Genomic DNA, 20,710 nt, shown 5'->3' with positions numbered 1-20,710 from the left:
TACACAATTTCTCAATCTGCAGAAGGCCGCTTCAGTCAGAAAGACCAATACAACCATAATCCTTTATCTTTAGAGTGGTCAGAGTCTGATGAATGGGTCAAAGATTTCTAAAACAGGATGAACTGTATCAGCAGGTTTTGTCTTTGCAGAACACTGCAACTAAAAAAAATGCTTATTACAAAACGTGTATCATTAAGAGAGTGCTTTTTCCCTCTTATTACCAGGGAGGGAAAAAACTCCCTGCAGTAATGCCTTTTCATGTCTATTTTACCAAAAACACCAAGAAATCATAAAGTTGCTCAATAGCATCAAATGACAAAGAAGTCACATGGGATTGTAATTAAAAGCAAGGGATTTGGAACAAGAGAGATGTGGGTCCAAATTCCTACTCTGCAACTTACTCAAACTTGAAATTATTGAAGTTAAGTGATAGCTACATGGGGTTCATTATACTATTCTTTGCTGGTGGTTAAAAAAAAAAAATCATCCTTTTATTCTTTGACCTGATTGAACCAAATTCAATTTGCTATCGTAGTTCATTTGTCTTAACAACACAGTACTAATAACCCATGTACTGTGTATATTCATGCTGAACTCTTTTAAGAATTACTAAATGCTGGGAGGCCGAGGCGGGCAGATCAGGAGGTCAGGAGATCGAGACCATCCTGGCTAACACGGTGAAACCCCGTCTCTACAAAAAAAAACACAAAAAATTAGACAGGCATGGTGGCAGGCACCTGTAGTCCCAGTTACTCGGAAGGCTGAGGCAGGAAAATGGTGTGAACCCAGGAGGCGGAGCTTGCAGTAAGCCGAGATAGCACCACTGCACTCCAGCCTGGGCGACAGAGCGAGACTCCGTCTCAAAAAAATAAATAAATAAATACAAAAGAATTACTAAATGCTAGTATCTAAATTTACTATTTAAAATAATAGAAAATGTCCACATTTTATGTGACTTATGAAAGGATATAAGATGATTTTTTTCCTCAGAAATAAAAGCAATTGAAGTTTAAAGCTATTGCTCATTTAGTATCTAAAGTAATAACCACTAAAGCCAACCTGTGAGCAGACAACTGACTTCTTGACTCTCTTTGTATAACCTTTCATTTCCTTTGCAATTGTCTTTGGCATTCAAGTGAGACATCTGTAATCACATTCTCATCAACACCTGAGATGCCTTAGGCCAGTGCAGGTGAGCCTCTCTTATTCTGGCTTATAATACAACGGGAATTCTCCCTTTCACTCTCGTTTCGGGGGCATTTGCCTTCTCCCAATAAAGTCCAAGCACTCAAACAGAAAGTGAACTTTAGCTGGTTTTCTGGCCTTAGGAATACGGTGAGGCCAGGCGCAGTGGCTCACGCCTGTAATCCCAGCACTTTGGGAGGCCAAGGCGGGCGGATCACGAGGTCAGGAGTTCGAGACCATCCTGGCTTACATGGTGAAACTCCATCTCTACTAAAAACACAAAAAATGTGCCAGGCATGGTGGCACGGGCCTGTAGTCCCAGCTACTTAGGAGGCTGAGGCAGAAGAATCGCATGAACCCAGGAGGCGGAGTTTGCAGTGAGCCAAGATCATGTCACTGTACTCCAGCCTGGGTGACAGAGCGAGACTCCGTCACCTAAAAAAAAAAAAGAACAAGGTGAACATGCCTTCTTATTTGTCCAGAACAGTCCTAGTTTAGGCATGCTTTTCTGGTGTCCTGTTTAGTCAGTATCTCTTTTCCTTCTCAAAGGGTTGGAGATAGACTATATGGTATTCCTAGTTAAGAACCACATAAACTCATGAATAAATATTCTATTAATGAAGAATGTGCCTTCTAATACATTTTATCTAAAATATTATAACAGGACTAACAGGTAAAGGGAAACATTGTTCAGTTTTCCTGTTAAAATATTTAAATAACAATGAAATACTAATTGAAATAAGGTTGAATTTTGTCTAAAAATTATGATAGGCATTTGAGACTCTCAAGACTGAGGAAAGACTCAAATGAGGTAAGACAGAGAATGCATGTTTGGCAACTAAGGGGGAAAAAAAGAGGATCATGGCTGCCAGGTCTGTATAATGAAGCTATGAGACAATGGGGTAAGAGTTTTTTGGATCCAGCATTACTAGAGAATGTCTCAGCCCAGATATCTTTTGTCCAATGTCACGCCTAAGGTCGAAGAAGAAATCCTCAAATTCATAAAATATCACACTTCACCTCCCCACCCCCACCATGCAACATCAAAAGGCCAGAATTTGGCCTCGCACAGTGGCTCAAGCTTGTAATTACAGTACTTTACTTTGGGAGGCTTCAGCTCAGTAGTTCAAGACCAGCCTAGGCAACATGGTGAGACCACGTTGCTACAAAAAAACAAGAAAATAAAAAATTGCTGGGTAGGGTGGCACGTGCCCATAGTCTCAGCTACTCAGGAGGTTGAAGTGAAAGGATCACCTGAGCCCGGGAGGTCAAGGCTACAGTGAGCCGTGATTGTGCCACTGCACTCCAGCCTGGATGACAGAGTGAGACACTGTCTCAAAAAAAAAAAAATAGTAAAAATAAAAAGGACTGAACTTTAAAACAAGTAATCATGCCTGCCAACCCCTGTGCTTGCTTTCATCTCCACCCACCTCCCACGAAAGATGAAAAACAAAACAAACACAATCAGGGAAAATTTAAAAAAAAAAAAAAAAAAAAAAAAGCTTTGCTACTTACGCCCTGACATTCCTTTGTGAAAAGTCATACTCAGCAAATAACAACTCCGCTATCCCAGTTTCCCAGGCCAAAAACCTTGGCATCATCACTGATATCTTTTTTTTTCCCCGTGCTCTACTTTCAATTGCTCATCAAATCCTTTTGGTCCTACCTTTAACATTCATTCAGGGTTTGACCACTTTTCTCCACCTCCACCGGCTACTGCTTGGCTCAAATCACCATCCTTCTTCCACCACCATCCCCCTAGAACACCGAGTTTACAAAAGGAACTTGCCCCAGGTCAGGAAGACTGCAGGTAGTGGAGGGAGGACTGGAATGCGGGAAATCAAACAGCAGAACATAAGTTCTTTTTTTTTTTTTTTTTTTTTTTTTTGAGACGGAGTCTTGCTCTGTCGCCCAGGCTGGAGTGCAGTGGCCGAATCTCAGCTCACTGCAAGCTCCGCCTCCCGGGTTCACGCCATTCTCCTGCCTCAGCCTCCCGAGTAGCTGGGACTACAGGCGCTCACCACCTCGCCCGGCTAGTTTTTTGTATTTTTTTAGTAGAGACGGGGTTTCACTGTGTTAGCCAGGATGGTCTCGATCTCCTGACCTCGTGATCCGCCCGTCTCGGCCTCCCAAAGTGCTAGGATTACAGGCTTGAGCCACCGCGCCCGGCCAGAACATAAGTTCTTAACTACCACACTGACTCTCTGGTTTTTTGCCTTTGCACAATGTGGAGCTAGAATCCAAGTTAGAACACTGCCATTGAGTCATATGACATATGCTCCCAAAGCACTGACTTATCTAAAGAGGTATGAAAAGAATAAAACTTCAGCATAAAGGAGCTTCCTTATCAAAGAATTTCCATGAGAAAGTTCATTATAAGTTAATGATGGGGTAAATAACTGGTTTTTAAGAAGACTTCTCTCCTTTTAAAAATTTATTTTTATTTATTTATTTTTTGAGACAGAGTCTCACTCTGTCGCCCAGGCTGGAGGGCAATGGCATAATCTTGGCTCACTGCAACCTCCGCCTCCCGGGTTCAAGCGATTCTCCTGCCTCAGCCTCTCAAGTAGCTGGGACTAGAGGCGCACGCCACCACGCCCGCTAATTTTCGTATTTTTAGTAGAGACGGGGTTTCACCATGTTGGCCAGGCTGGTCTCGATCTCCTAAACTCGTGATCTGCCCGCCTTGGCCCTCCCAAAGTACACGCCACCACGCCCGGCCCAAAGATTTATTTTTTATTCAGCTGGTAAGTACAAGATAATTTTTTAAAAATTCATGTTTTAAACTGACATATTGTAATTGTACATATTTAGGGGGTACATTTTATTATTATTTTTTTTTGAGATGGAGTCTTGCTCTGTTGCCCAGACTGGAGTGCGATGGCACAACCTCAGCTCACCACAACCTCTGCCTCCTGGGTTCAAGCAATTCTCCCACCTCAGCCTCCCAAGTAGCTGGGATTACAGGCATGCACCACCACACCCAGCTAATTTTTGTATTTTTAGTAGAGATGGAGTTTCGCCATGTTGGCCAGGCTGGTCTTGAACTCCTGACCTCAGGTGATCCGCCCACCTCAGACTCCCAAAGTGCTGGGATTACAGGTGTGAGCCACCGTGCCTGGTCACAATTCGATGTTTTGATACATATCCATGTTGCATAATGATCCAATCAGAGCAGTTAGTGTATCCATCACCTCCTGCATTTCTCATTTGTGGAAGAACATTCAAAAGCCCCTCTTCCACCTATCTTGTAATAATATTTTACTCTTAACAGTACTCACCCCACTGTGCAACAGAACACCAGAACTGGCCAGGTGCAGTGGCTCACACCTGTAATCCCAACGCTTTGGGCGGCCGAGGCAGATGAATCACCTGAGGTTAGGAGTTCGAGACCAGCCTGGCCAACATGGTAAAACCCCATCTCTACTAAAAATACAAAAATTAGCTGGGTGTGGTGGCCCATGCCTATAATCCCAGCTACTTGGGAGGCTGAGGGAAAAGAATCACCTTGAACCCCAGGAGGTGGAGGCTGCAGTGAACCAAGACTACGCTGTTGCACTCCAGCGTGGGCAACAAGGGTGAAACTCCATCTCAAAAAAAAAAAAACAAAAAAAAACACCAGAATTTATTTCTTCTAATTGCAACATTGGTTTATTTGTTTTTTATTATTGAGAAAGGATCTTGCTCTGTCTCCCATGCTGGAGTGTGGTGGCACAAACACAGTTCACTGCAGCCTCAACCTCCCAAACTCAAGCGATCCTCCCACCTCAGCCACCTGAGTAGACAGGACTACAGGCCCATGCCATGCCTGCCTTTTTAAATTTTGAGAGACAGGCTCTCACTATGTTACCCAGGATTGTCTCCAATTTCTGGGCTCAAGCGATCATCCTACCTTGACCTCCCAAAATGCTGGGATTACAAGTGTGAGTCACTGTGCCTGGCCTTTTTTTGGTTTGATTTTGTTTTGACACAGGATCTCCCATCATGCTTTATCACCCTGGGTAGAGTTCAATTATGACTCACTGCAGCTTTGACCTCCTGAGCTCAAGCAATCCTCCTACCTCGGACTCCCAAGTAAGGGGGATTACAGACAAGTGCCACCATGCCTGGCTAACTTTCTATATTTCTATTTTTTAATTTTTGTAGAGATAGGGGTATCATTATGTTGCCCAGGCTGGTCTCAAACTCCAGGCCTCAACATCCCAAAGTGTTAGGATTACAGGCATGAGCCACCATGACTGGCACCAATTTTATTATCACAACCTAGGTATGATTGTATTTGTTTATTCTATTTAGAGTTCACTGAGTTTCTTGGATCTGAGAGTTTATGGTTATCATCAGATTTGGAAAGTTGTAGTAACTGTTTCTTTTTTTCTTTTCTTTTTTTTTTTTTTAAGGAAATTGCCCAGGCTGGTCTTGAACTCCTGTGCTCAAAAAATCCTCTCACCTCAGCCTCCCAAAGTGCTGGGATTACAGGCATGAGCCACCATGACAAGCCACTGTTTTCTTTTTTTTCTTTTTCTTTTTTTTGATAGGTTCTCACTCTGTTGCCCAGGCTGGAGTGCAGTGGCATGATCTTGGCTCACTGCAACCTACATCTCCCTGGCTCAAGCAATTCTCATGCCTCAGCCTCCTGAGAAGCTGAGATTACAGGTGCATGTCACCAAGTCCAGCTAATTTTTGTATTTTTAGTAGAGACGGGTTTTACCATGTTGGACAGGCTGGTCTCGAACTCCTGATCTCAAATGATCTGCCCGCCTCGGTCCCCCAAAGTGCTAGGATTACAAGTGCGAGCCACCTGCCTGGCCACCCAGACACTATTTCCTAAAGTAATTGTTTTCTACCTTTCCCCACTTTTCTGGAATTCCAATTATACATATATTAGGCAACCTGCTATTGTCCCACATGTTACTGATGTTCTATTAAATTTGTTCTAGTACTTTTTTCTCTCTGTGCATCAATGTGAATAGGTTCTACTGCTATACCTTCACATTTAATGATCTTTCCTTCCGCAGTGTCTAATCTGCTGTTAATCACATCCAGTTTTTTCCCCAGTTTTGGATATTGTATTCGGTATTTTTCATCTTTAGATACTACTTGTGAGTCTTTTTTGAGACAAAGTCTCACTCGGTCACCCAGACTGGAATACAGTGGCATGTTCTCAGCTCACTGCAACCTCTGCCTCCCGGGTTCAAGCAATTCTCATGCTTCAGCCTCCCAAGCTGGAATTGCAGGCACACCCCACCATGCCCAGCTAATTTTTGTATTTTTAGTAGAGACAGGGTTTTGCCATGTTAGGTAGGCTGATCTGCCCACCCTCACGTCTGCAGGCGTGAGTCACTACATCCAGCTTGCATCTTTTTATCTATCTATCATTCATCTACCAGTCATTATAATACTTGTATTAACATCTTTGGCTGATAATTCAATCATCAGAATTATTTCTAGTAATTCCACATTTCTAGGTATCTTTCTATTGATTTTTCTCCTGGTTATGGGTCATTTTCCTGATTTTTATTTGTATGCCTAGTAATCTTTTATTAATACATTATTAATGCTAAACATTTTAATTGTTAGGTGCTGGCTTTTACTGTATTCTTTAAAAGAGTTTAGTTTTGGCATATAATTGAGTTACTTAGAATCAGCCTGGTCCTTTCAAAAACCTGCCTTGAAGCTTAGGGTAGGTTTAGAAAGGCCTTTAGATTATAGCTAATTTAACCCCACTATGAGGACTCTAGCCAGTGTCCTATGTATGAAACAGTCTCTCCACTATGCCTAATGGAAACATAAACTATTCCCAGCTCTGTGTGAGCTCCTGGAATTGTTCAGTGTTCTGATTTCCAGTGTGACTTTCTCCAGCATTGTGGACTTCCACACTTTGCATGTGCAGATGAGTGTCCAATCAAAGATCCTCTTACTTCTATAGATTTCTGTGTAGTTCCTTTTATCCTAGTTTTCTGCCCCACAAATTCTAATTGCCTTGACTTCTCCAAACTCTCCTGGGCTCTATTTGGATTCTCCTACTCTGTGCTACAATCTGGAAATTGCCTGTAGGAACCCCTGTAGGGTTCATATCAGTTATTTCCCTTATCTCAGGGATCACTATCCTGTGCTGCCTGTTCTCTTGTCCAATGTCTGAAAACAGTTGTTTCATGTATTTTTGTCTGGTGTTCTAGCTGTTTACAGTAGGAGAATGATTCTCACAGTAGTTAATCCCTATGGTATCCCTGTTCGTGTTTTAGGTGCTTGTTCTAGAGATTACATATGCATCCTGAAGTTACTACAGTCTCCTTGCACAGAGTAAGAAATGTATGACAGTATAATTCCATCTCCTGCTTTTTGTTCTCTCATGGTTGTATAATCACATATACGCTCTAAAACTCACATCTTGTTTTCTTTCTTGAGACAAGAGTCTTGCTCTGTCGCCCAGGCTGGAGTGCAGTGGCAGGATCTCAGCTCACTGTAAGCTCTGTCTCCTGGGTTCACGCCATTCTCCTGCCTCAGCCTTCCAAGTAGCTGGGACTTCAGGTGCCCACCACCACACCCGGCTAATTTTTTTTTTTTTTTTTTTTTTTGTATTTTTAGTAGAGACAGGGTTTCACCATGTTGGCCAGGATGGTCTCGATCTCCTGACCTTGTGATCCACCCACCTCGGCCTCCCAAAGTGCTGGGATTACAGGCGTGAGCCACTGCACCTGGTCACATCTTGTTAATGTGTATGTTTTAATGTTTTTTGATAGTCCAGGTCTGCCGGAAACAAATTCTTTCCCTTTTTGATATGTACAAAAAGTCTTTATTTTGCCATTATTTTTGAAGGCTATTTCTGCTGGGTATAGAAATCTAGGTTAACAGGTTTTTTTTTTTTTCTTTCAGCACTTTATGGATATCATCCCATTAGCTCCAACATTCCATTTTTTCTTTCTTTTTCTTTCGTTTTTTTGAGATGGAGTCTCACTCTGTCACCAGGTGGGAGTGCAGTGGCGTGATCTCAGCTCACTGCAACTTCCACCTCCTGGGTTCAAGTGATTGTCCTGTCTCAGCCTCCTGAGTAGCTGGGACTACAGGCGTGCACCACCACACCCAGTTAATTTTTGTATTTTTAGTAGAGACGGGGTTTCACTATGTTGGCCAGGATGGTGTCGACCTCTTGACCTTGTGATCCGCCCACCTCAGCCTCCCAAAGTTCTGGGATGACAGGTGTGAGCCACTGCACCTGGCCTTCTTTTCTTTTTTAAATAGAGAAGGGGTCTCACTATGTTACCCAGGCTGGACTCGAACTCCTGGGTTCAAGCATGTGCTACCATGCTCAGCTAAGACTCCATTTTGTTCTGGTTCGAAAACATGGATTAGCCATAACCCATGTTGCCATTCTCACATAACTAATGTGTCTTTTATTCTCCTGCTGCTTGTAAGATCTCTTCCATCTTCAATTTTCAGCAGTTTGATTATGACATGCCTACATATGGGATTTTTACATTTGTCGGCTTATTTTTGTTTTGTATTTAACTTCCTTGGGATTTGCTGAACTTCTTGCATTTGCAAATTGATGACTTCATCAGTTTTAGAAGTTCCTGAGCATTGTCTCTTCAAATATGTCTTCTGCCACATTCTCCTCTCCTTCTGAAACTCCAATTACATATATGTTAGACCATCTGATATCCCACAGATCTGATATCTCTTTTCTACCCCTCCCTGACTTTTTCTGTCTTTTCTCTTTCCAATCTGTCTTCACATTCACTGATTGTTTCTTTTGCTATGTCCATAAACTGTTAAGCCCATGTAATGAATTCATTTCTGCTAGTATATTTTTCTTTCTCCCTTCCCTCCCCTCCCTTCCCTTTCATTTTCTTTTCTTTCCTTTTTTTGTTTTCCCTGGCCTCTGCTAGTATAGTTTCCATTTCTATTTAATAGAATTTCAACTTGGTTCTTTGGCATAATTTCCATCACTCTACAGAAATCCCCATCTTTTCAAGCATATTGTTAACCTTTATCATTCAATCATCTAGCATTTTTTTCATAATTATCTTTAAATTCCCGTCTGATAATTCTGAAAAATCTGGGTCATCTCTGGGTCTTCCTCTACTGACTATTTCTTCTCTTGACCTTTGGTCACATTTTCTTGCTTTTCTTGTGTCTTGTAACTTTTTATTACACACCAGACATTTTATATAAAAATAGACTACTTATTAAATTAAGTAATATTTTACTTCCAGAAAAAGACATGACTATTTTCTGTCAGGACACTAGAAGGGAGTCTGAGTCAATATAATATGTAACTGAGCTGGGTGTGGGCTATGATGCAGCTTTAATTTGACAGTTAATCACCGGCTTCAAATATTTAAGCAGTGAGATCAAGCCTTTCACTTGAGCAGGTCTAGGATCCGAGCCTAGGTAAAATTACAGAGACCTGCTTGTGCTTCATAGCTAAGCCACCAATTTTTAAAACTGTGGGAGTACCTTACATGTATACCAGAGTAGAACGATTAAGTAAATGGGTGGCTGATGGTAGGAGACAGATTTCTCACTATTGGAGCAGGAGTTTTCAGATAAGCAAGGGCAGGAGGTTAGAATCATCCATGTAGTGATTCAACTGGAACTGAATACATCAATATAAACTCATGTTTAGTTTAATATAGATACAGATGGATACATATAGAAATATTTATAGATATGTAGATATATACAGGGTAGTATAAATACATATATTTTCTGGCTCTGTCAGCTGAGTTGGCCTATGCGCAACAATACCCTAGTAGCAACATGTACACCTAGCACCTAGATCTTGTTTTCTCCATTCTCCAGTAAAAGGAACCAAGGCTCCATGGAGAAATGGCTAATTCTAGGATTGAGACAGAAAAATATACTAGATAAAGCATATATTAAAGCATATACTATATGCTTTAGTCTCTAAATATACTAGAGCATCTTGTAGTGCCAGAAAGTGAGAAAGTGCAAACACACGTACACACACATACACTCACAGTGGTATATCAAAAAGTCATACCAATTGAAAGAGCTCCCAGTGGCCAAAGCTGGAACAACTTGACCAATAAAATAAATAAAGCAATAATAAGATTTTTAACCCAAGGTATAAAATATCCATAAGTCCATACTAATGTTTAAAACAGTGAATGGATACATAAATGAAGAAGAGACAAATCTCCTATGCAGAAGAAATCTAAATAATTTATATAGACACTTTGCCCTTGAGGAGGGGTATCATAACTCTCCATGCCTTAAGTGTAGGCTGCGCATGTGTAACTTCGTTCCAAAGAGTACATGTATGTAAACAGAGGAGAAAAAAGAGTAACTTTGTAGTAAAGAAATACACAAACACTGCCGGGAGCGGTGGCTCACGCCTGTAATCCCAGCACTTTGGGAGGCCAAGGTGGGCAGATTACGAGGTCAGGAGATTGAGACCATCCTGTCAAACACGGTGAAACCCCATCTCTACTAAAAATACCAAAAATTAGCCGGGCATGGTGGTGGGCGCCTGTAGTTCCAGCTACTCAGGAGGCTGAGGCAGGAGAAAGGCGTGAACCCGGGAGGCGGAGCTTGCAGTGAGCCGAGATCGTGCCACTGCAATCCAGCCTGGGCGACAGAGCGAGACTCCATCTCAAAAAAAAGAAAAAGAAATACACAAACACTACCTCAACCAGATGATCAAGGTCAATATCAACACTGATTAGTCATATTGACAGTATGTCCCCTTAATATAATGTGATGAAAATGGTACTGCTAGGCATAGTGGCACATGTCTGTAGTCCCAACTACTTGGGAGGCTGAAGTGGGAGGATTGCAAGAGCCCAGAAGTTCAAGACCAGCCTAGGCAATACAGTGAGACTCCGTCTCTATTAAAAAAAAAAAAAAAAAAAATTAGCCAGGTGTGGTGGCATGCATCTGTAGTCGCAGCTACTCAGGAAGCTGAGGAGGGAGGATCACCTGAGCCCAGGAGTTCAAGGCTGCAGTGAACTGTCATCATACCACTGTACTCCAGCCTGGGTGACAGAGTGAGACACTGTCTCAAAAAAAGGAAAGAAAATTGTACTTAACCTGCATGTTCTTCGTCCCAAAAAGACAAAACCTCACTGTAACAATGATAAAAATACCAAACAGACACCAATAGAAGGACATTCTACAAAATACCTGAACAATACTCCTCAAAACTGTCAAAGTCATCAAAAACAAGAGATGAGAAACTCAAGTCTAAGAAACTGCCACAGCCAAGAGGACCCTAAGGAGATGTGACAACTAAATGAGATCTCAAAACATTAGGTAAATAAAGTATGGAATTATATCAGTAATAATTAGTTAATGAAAATATATCAGTATTAGTTGATTAATTATAACAAATATACCATACTGATAAGGTATTAAAAATAGGAAAAACTAGAGGCAGGATTTATGGGAACTCTCTATACTATCTTGGCAATTTTTCTTTAAATCTGAAACTATTTCAAAAATTCAAGTTTATATTTTAAAAAAGAAAGAAAAAAAAAAAACTGTAGGAGCTCTATCTCTGCGTTAAGCACAATGGTCAGAGTTTGGTTTGCTAGATTCTCCTTGCTCTCCAGTCGCACACCTTGCTTTCTGAAGCTCAAGTGCCCTCACGCAGCCCTGCTCCTCCTCCCCAGCCAGCCTTCTGGAGGGCAGCTTCCTTACATTCTGTGAAGGCCTGAAATGAATTAGAGCAGTTTCACTCACCTCTTCTGCCCTGTCCCCAGTCCTTGATAGCTGAAAACATGGACTGCCAGAGTGTGGGGTTAGAGTTACCTCCAGCTCTTCCCCTGCCTGCAGCATTCCAGAACTGAAAGCCTGGAGTGCCTCCGCTGGACTTCTCTCAGCAATCCTGCCTTCTGAGGGTGGTTGCCCTATACTTGGGAGAGGTTCAAATGCCTCAGGTAGTATCTATGCCAGTCCGTCACTGGCCCAGGCTTTTGGCTTACTACTCCTGAACATTCAGTGAACATCTGAGGGTAGGAGCTGGAGCGTGGGTGTATACTTGCTCTTTGGTGCAAGAGTTGCAAGGGCTTCTCAGGATCCTAACCCGTCATACCAGCCCATACGTGGCCATTAAAAATCTGATTTAAAAAAATGTGGCTAGGCATGGTGGCTCATGCCTGTAATCCCAGCACTTTGGGAGGCTAAGGCAGGCAGATCACCTGAGGTCGGGAGTTCCAAACCAGCCTAACCAACATGGAGAAACCCCGTCGCTACTAAAAATACAAAATTAGCCAGGCGTGGTGGCGCACGCTTGTAATCCTAGCTACTCGGGAGGCTGAGGCAGGAAAATTGCTTGAACCTGGGAGGCAGAGGTTGTCGTGAGCCAAGATTGCACCACTGCACTTGTTGCCTGGGCAACAAGAGCGAAACTCCATCTCAAAAAAAAAAAAAAAAAAAAAAATGTGGCTGGTTTCTCCTTTCCCCTCATGTATGGTAGATTCCTATTCCTTTGGTTATTCCATCCTAGAGCAACCACGAGTTTCTTCTCTACTATGAAAGTTTGATTAATTTCTGGAGTTTGGTTCATTTAGGTTCCCTTGTATCCTCAGCTCTTCGATGGGTTTTTAGAAACCATACTTCTTATCCGGCTTTTATAGGTTTTCAAGTACAAGAATGGCAGTATCTTGTAATTTTGTACATCTGAAGAGGAAGCCAAATTCTTTCCCCAGACATTGAAAGGTTCAGTCCCTCAGTACATTAAGGTCTCTGCTCAAAAATCACCTTTTCAAAGAAGTTTCCCGTATTAAACTATCTAAACATTGAACAGATCCCAGTCACCCTTCATGCCTTTATCCTGCTTTACTTTTCTTCCATTGCCCTCATTTCCATCTGAAATGTATTTGTCTCATTGTTTAACTATCTCCTCCACAAGGGCAGGAATTTTATTTTTCTTATTTGTCAGTATAGCCCCAGCTATAAAACAATGATAGCGAGCAAATATGATTCTTTATAAACTATAAGTTTAAACTTGCTTTAAAACTAATTAACTAAATAGAAAATTATTGTTGCATATTATAAAAGAAAAAGTACTTTTATGGGAGATAAGAAGTTTTGAAGCTTAAAAAAAAAGAACCTGTGTGATCAGTTCCATTCTGTCCTTAGAAAACTTATTATTCTTTATCATATATACTTTTTCCAGTGAAATCGTTTTGTGCACACTTACTGCTTTCTCATATCTTGCTATCAACCCAGGTTCTAAACAGGAATTACAGATATTCTTCACAATAGAATAACACAATTAGCAATTGTTCTTAATGAATGGTGAAAAGAACAATATTCATTACTTGTTAATTATTACTCAGCTTTTTTTGAAAATGATCCAAATGGCATCTGGAAACAGCATAACACTAAAAATTAGACTGCAGTAGAAAATAAGAACAATGTTTTGATGATTAGACATAATAGAAAGGACTGTAAAAAGAGAATAGAAATAAGAAGGAAAAATTTAGATATTGCAGAAGTGACACAGTAAATCTTAGGATTTCAAAAATATTAATTAAATACCTCAGATTAACCAAGAGGCCTAAAGCACAAGCTAACTAGTCTTTTAAAAGAAACCAATTGGGCACGGTGGCTCACAAAGTAAAACAATATAAGAAGCAAAACGCTAAAAAATTAAAATTACTTAAAAATTAGTTTTTTCCCTTGCTAGAGATTTTCTGTCTAGATATCAATTGCAAAACTCCGCATAAAGCAATATAGTTAAAAAAGACTACTCTGGAATCAGATCTTAGTGTTAATCTCAGCTTCATCATTCGCCAACTATGTGACCTTTGGCAAGTTAACCTTCCAAAACAGCATCGAAGGGTTTAAGGACCATTGAGCCCTTCAACAATGGTCTGAGTGCACTAGGCTGAGTGCAATGACATCATCATGGCTCACTGCAACCTCAACCTCCTAGGCTCAGTTGATCCTCCTGCCTCAGCCTCCTGAGTAGCTGAAACTACTAGGTGCATGCCACCATGCCCAGCTCATTTTTTATTTTTTGTAGAGACAGGGTCTCACTATGTTGGCAGGCTGGTCTCAAACTCCTGGGTTCAGGTGATCCTCCTGCCGTGGCCTCCCAAAGTATTAGGATTTCAGGTGTGAGTCACCGTGCCTGTCCTATGAAGTCATTACAAAGAAATTAAATTAATTGGTTTCATTGGCAGTATTGAATTTCAAAGCAGAAGGGGTGCTTAAGAGAAATAATGCCTTTGGAGTAATTTCTGATGCTAGATGAAACTCATATCTCATTTAAAGTGTCAGTCCTGAATTTTATGTTTGGACGATTATCAGTTATTTCTTAAAGCTTGAAGTGAACTCTGGCTCTGTAGGATAAATTAATCTTTATTCCTTTAATCTGTATTCATATTAAAGAGATCAAATTTTTTTTTAGAGTAATGTAAAATTAAGGGACTTCTTTTGTTAGGTGAATTTCTCAGGTTTTAAGATATCAGTATCATTGTGGACACTGAATACATTGTCTACTAAATTATGTAATTTTAACTTACAATTCTCAGTAACTGGCTGGGTGCGGTGGCTCATGTCTGTAATCCTAGCACTCTGGGAGGCCAAGGCGGCAGGTCACCTGAGGTCCTGTAATCCCAGCTACTGGGGAGGCTGAGGCAGGAGAATTGCTTAAATCCAAGAGGTGGAGGTTGCAGTGAGCCGAGAACGCGCCATTGCACTCCAGCCTGGGTAAGAAGAGTGAAACTCCATTTGAAAAATAAATAAATAATAAAAATTAAAATACAAAAATTAGCTGGGCATGGCGATGGGTGCCTGTAATCCCAACTACTCGGGAGGCTGAGGCAGGAGAATTGCTTGAACTCGGGAGGTGGAGGTTGCAATGAGCCGAGATCACACCACTGCACTCCAGCCTGGGCTACAAGAGTGAAACTCTTTCTCAAAAAAATAATAATAATAATAATAATAATTCCCAGTAATTTTTGCAACTTTTTTGGTACCTAAAATAATTTCTGTTATTGTGTTGGATAACTTTGTCAACTTCGCCTTGGGAATATCTAAATATAGGTAGCTGCATTCGAGCCAGAGGAATATTGGTTTCTTTTGTTGTTGCTTATTTCTGAGGCAGCCTTGCTTTGTCATCCAGGCTGGAGTGCATTGGCACAATCATGGCTCACTGCAGCCTTGACCTCCTGGGCTCATGTGATCCTCCCAAACCAGCCTCCCAAGTAGTTGGGACTACAGGTGCACACCACCATGCCTGGCTAATTTTCAAAATTTTTTGTAGGGATAGAGTTTTGCTATGTCACCCAGGCTGGTTTTGAACTCCTAGGCTCAAGCAGTCTTCCTACCTTGGCCTCCCAAAGTGCTGGGATTACAGGTATGAGCTACTATACCCAGCTGAGAAACATTGGGTTTTAATCAAGATTATTGCCTGAATATTGAGTCTTAATGACTTTTTTGATTTTGGTTTTTTGGCCATAGTATTAAGTTTGCAGTTGATAACCTTCTGTACTAACTAGAAGTAGTATAGAAACTGCAAAAAAAAAAAAAAAAAAAAAAAAACGGTAAAATGTTGATGGCTGCTATTTTTATTTAACTAATGAATGATGATGTCATTGCACTCAGCCTAGTCAATGGAGCAAGATTCTGTCTCAAAAAAAAACAATTTTTTTTTAACTACAATGACTTTATCTTATGCAAATTTACAAAGAGTGTATAAATATATGTTAAAACAAATGTAAGAGGATGAGCTGATAATCACCAGTGAGCTACAGGAGCAGAGACACAGTGTCATCAGTGAAGGAGAGAGAAACATCTCTAAACCACCCAACACAATTAACGTGGTGTCTTCCACAGACTTTTTTCTTTTTTTTTTTTTTTGAGATAGGGTCTTATTCTGTCACCCAGGCTGCAGTGCAGTGGTACATCACAGTTCACTGCAGCCTCAACCTCCTGGGCTCAAGTGATCCTCTTGCCTCAGCATCCCAAGTAGTTGGGACCAAAGGTGCGCCTCACCATGCCCAGCTCATTTTTGTATTTTTCGTAGAGACAGGATCTCACCATGTTTCCGAGGCTGGTCTTAAGCCCCTGGGCTCAAGCAATCACCTGCCTCAGCCTCCCAAAGTGCTGAGATTACAGGCATGAGCCACTGTGTATAGCCTCACATAGATTAAGTGAGGTCACTGTATGTGAGGTCATTGTATAATAGTTTTCAAAAATGTTATTTTACATCCAAGAAATTGTACATACAATTATCTACTTCTGTCACTTTAAACTTTATATCAATTTTTATTCACAAAAACATGAACTATTTCAGACATTATAATTAACGAAACAATTTTTATTCATTTGCTTTAAGTCCATTTCAAATCCAAGATTCATGTTATAAAACCACTCCCCCTCCCTGAACTACGCATCTCTATTTAAATTTTGATTCAATAATGTTTTCCATGGAAATAACAAAACTCAAGTCCTCTGTATTAGCAAACTGTGTAATAAAATAGGAAATTCACTAAGGAAGGGCAAAGCAGGAGCCCTGTATGTGACTTTTAGATAACTGTCCTCAAACCAAACTAAACACTTTCAATTCCAAGCATATTTCAAAATTTTAGGAGAAGTAGGTGGATGGAGTAAGGAGATCGTGAGAACTAACTCACTACTGCGAGGACAACACTATGCCATGAGGGATCTGCCCTATGACCCAAACACCTCCCACCAGACCCCACCTCAAACACTGGGAATTACAATTCAACATGAGATTTGGTGGGGACATATATACAAGCTCTATTAGGGTGAGAGCAAAGTTCTGGAACTAGATAATAGTGATGGTTGCATAACAACGTGAACGTACTTAATGCAGCTGAAATCTTTATGCAATGTAAATATAGATCTCAATCAATAAAAGAAACAGTACACCAGCCTGACCAACAACTACTAAAAATGCAAAACTTAGTGAGGCATGCACACCTGTAGTTCCAGCTACCCTGGAGGCTGAGGTGACAGAATTGCTTGAGCCTGAGAGGCGGAGGTTGCAGTGACCCAAGATCACACCACTGTACTTCAGCCTGGGTGACAGAGACCCAGACGTAGAAAAAAAAGAAAAAAGAAACACTAAATAACACTACATAACAGAAAGTAGACATTGACATCTCATCGAAGAAAGTCACCTTCTAAAATAAATGTTGATTATTTTGGTATCCCGTTAAAAACCTTATTGGGACTCATGCCTGTAATCCCAGCACTTTGGGAGGCCAAGGCGGGTGGATCACGAGGTCAGGAGATCAAGACCATCCTGGCTAACACGGTGAAACCCTGTCCCTACTAAAAACAAAAAAAAAAATTAGCTTGGCATGGTGGCAGGCACCTGTAGTGCCAGATAATCAGGAGGCTGAGGCAGGAGAATGGCGTAAACCCGGGAGGTGGAGCTTGCAGTGAGCCGAGATCGAGCCACTGCACTCCAGCCTGGGCGACAGAGTGAGACTCCATCTCAAAGACAAAAATAAACAAACAAAAAATAAAAACACCTTATTATTAACTTGATAAGTACATTATAAACATTTCAAAATGAAACCTTTTTCTATAATGTCAATCCTTGAGCTTTTCTATTTATTAGGAATTCTCATAACACTCTTAGCACCAGCTTTCCATGCTTCTTAGTCTGCCTGGGCAGGAATCAATTTTATATAGTGTTGGGTGTCCAAGGGAGAGAATATACTCCTGGGTTCTTAGTTTCTATTTCTGGTTGGGCCAGTAAAGCCCCTTCCTCATCCCTCCTTTCCACTTATCACCATAGACAGAAACTAAAAACCATGGCTTCAGGCTGCTAGAAGCATACAACGAAACAAAATCGAACAACAACAACAAAATAAGGAAGGATGGACAGGCTAGGAAGTGAATTTTAAAATGGGCAGAATATTTGATTAAATTTAGCTTGCCAATATTGTGTTAAATTTTAATACAGGAGAGTAACATATTTATTTCTAATAAACAAGATCAGCAGAAGATGAAAAACTTTTTAGATACCAAAATGTACCTTGGTCTCCTGTAGCACTCAAGAATCGGGAATCTCTCTTGTGGCACTCATGATTGTAGCATTTTTTGTTTATTTGTTTGTTTGTTTTGACAGTCAGTGGAGAAACACAACAAGAAAAAAAAAAAGGCCACACCAAATGCAATAACAAGCCCATCAATTTCTTTTACCTCAAATGCAACAGAAAATACCACTTTTGGCCAGGTGCAGTGGCTCACGCCTATAATCTCAGAACTTTGGGAAACCAAGGCAGGCGGATCACTGGAGGTCAGGAGTTCAAGACCAGCCTGACCAACATGGTGAAACCCCATTTCTACTAAAAATACAAAATCAGCCAGGCATGGTGACACATACCTGTGATGCCAGCTCCTTGGGAGGGGAGGCTGAGGTGGAAGAATCACTTGAACCTAGGATGTGGAGGATGCAGTGAGCCGAGATCACGCCAGTGCACTCCAGTCTGGCCATCAGGGCGAGACTCTGTCTCAATTTAAAAAAAAAAAAGAAAGAAAGAAAATATCACTTTTGCTGAACCTGATTATAGGCAAGGCCAAATTCAGTCACTTGCAAAATAATATGCCCAACATTCATTCACAATGTTCCTGCCTGCTCTTAATGGGTTTTGAGTAGAGCAGGCTCTCAAAAGCCATGAATTATATGAATTATTAAATTAAACAACAGTTGCCATTTAAAATAATAACATTTATTTGGGAATATACAAACCAGACAATGAACTAGATGTTTTCTACATATCATTACTCACTTTAGCCTCATAATACTTTACGGGTAGGTTAAGTAACTTGCCTAAGATCACACTAGTACATTCAAAAGCCAGGATTCAGGATGGGCTCAGTGGCTCACACCTGTAATCCCAACACTGTGAGGCCAAAGCTGGTGGATTGCTTAAGCCCAGGAGTTTGAGACCAGCCTGGGCAACATGATGAAACTCTGTCTCTACCAAAAATAGAAAAATTAGCCAGGCATAGTGGAGCACACCTCTAGTCCTAGCTACTCAGGTGGCTGAGGTGGGAGAATCACCTGAGCCTGGGAGGCGGAGGTTGCAGTGAGCAGAGATCACATCACTGCACCCCAGCCTGGGCCACAGAGCAAGGCCTGTCTCAAAAAATAAAAAATTAAAACTAAAAAGCCAGGATTTAAACCAAGGTATATCATACATAAAATCATTTTTTGCTAAAACACTTTTTTTTTTTTTTTTTTTGAGATGGAGTTTCACTCTTGTTGTCCAGGCTGGAGTGCAATGATACGATCTTGGCTCACCACAGCCTTCACCTCCTGGATTCAAGCAATTCTCCTGCCTCAGCCTCCCAAGTAGCTGGGATTACAGGCATGCACCACCATGCCCGGCTAATTTTGTATTTTTAGTAGAGATGGGGTTTCTCCATGTTGAGGCTGGTCTCGAACTCCTGACCTCATGTGATCTGCCCGCCTCAGCCTCCCAAAGTGCTGGGATTACAGGCGTGAGCCACCGTGCCCGGCCTAAAACACTCAAGTGTGGGCTGCAAAGGAAATATTTTCAGTTTACTTGGCAAACATTAATATTCTCTCTTGAATACAGCTTCTAAATGTTAAGGAATGAGAAAGAAGAACATACTTGAAAAGAATATTACTGAAAAATGCAGTGAGATGTCTGGAAGAAACAAGCAATGGTTATGTGCCTACTATGTGCCACAGACTGTGCTGGCTATATTAAAAACCTTGACACTTCACTGTTACAGCAACCTTGGGAGGGAAATATTGGTAATCTCTTTTACATATGAAGAAACTGAAACGTAGAGAAGCCTTCAAGGTTACAGAAGTTGCAAGTGACAGAGTTGGAATTGGAAATCAAATTCAGCTCATTAATACATATTACTAGTGCTTACTAGAGGGCATTTTGAATAGAATATTAGAAATCCCATCACATACAGCTCAAAACAACCTATTTTTTCTTCGCTTTGGGAGTTGTTGTGAAACTGAAAAATTCCTATAGATTTTTCTTTCAATAATCTTATTTTAAATAATTATCCATGCTGAGGTTACATATATACGTTAAGTGCTGCCCATAAACTCCAAAAGTTGATTGCTATGAAAACCAAACAGGCATCCAGTAGTAAATGTGAAAATATAAGCAATTCTGTCCTATATACATGATTTTGAACATACTGACAGATGGAGAACACCACTTTGGAAAAGATACTTCCCATGTTCTAGAGATGATTTAAACCATTAAGCAATCTATGAAGCTTCTGAAGGTCTGTCAGATTTTAAATGACAACAGTGAAATTTTAAAACAAGAACAGGAGATGTCAGCACCAAATCTAGTTTAACATTAATAATAAGTGAGCCAATAAATAGGTCTATGTTTGCCCAGGAAGGTTTTGCTTATTATTCAGTTGGAAAGCCAGAAGGAAACTGGTTTTAACTCTTAATACAACCTGTATCATGACATCATCACTTTACCAGAAATGTAGCTGATGTCAGCACAAGACTGAGACAGTTCACATTTAAAAGTGGTGTTTCCTCTCCAACTATCTTCATAATTCA

General features: G+C 40.8%; 1 protein-coding gene across 5 annotated transcripts in view; it reads right to left on the bottom strand.

Moving 5' to 3' along the window:
- Positions 1–20,710, bottom strand: part of SHLD2 (shieldin complex subunit 2) — an 88,056-nt gene that overhangs the window by 45,692 nt on the left and 21,654 nt on the right. Inside the window, exon 1 of one of the 5 annotated variants that reach the window (XR_011607882.1) lies at positions 2,852–3,037. The exons of 1 other annotated variant lie outside the window; for it this stretch is intronic. Coding sequence is in view for 2 of the 4 variants with exons in the window: in XM_071069878.1 (XP_070925979.1) it covers positions 2,852–2,864 (13 nt within the window). In the remaining 2 variants the exon portion in view is untranslated. Of the gene's footprint in view, positions 1–2,851; positions 3,038–18,523; positions 18,647–20,710 lie in introns of those variants that run through there. 3 more of the 5 variants (XM_071069879.1, XM_071069878.1, XM_071069883.1) reach the window with 3 other exon arrangements.

This window comes from Macaca nemestrina, chromosome 9 (genome assembly GCF_043159975.1).
Source record: "Macaca nemestrina isolate mMacNem1 chromosome 9, mMacNem.hap1, whole genome shotgun sequence".
In the NCBI taxonomy this organism is placed as follows: Eukaryota; Metazoa; Chordata; class Mammalia; order Primates; family Cercopithecidae; genus Macaca; species Macaca nemestrina.
This window is presented reverse-complemented; position numbering and strand designations above follow the sequence as displayed.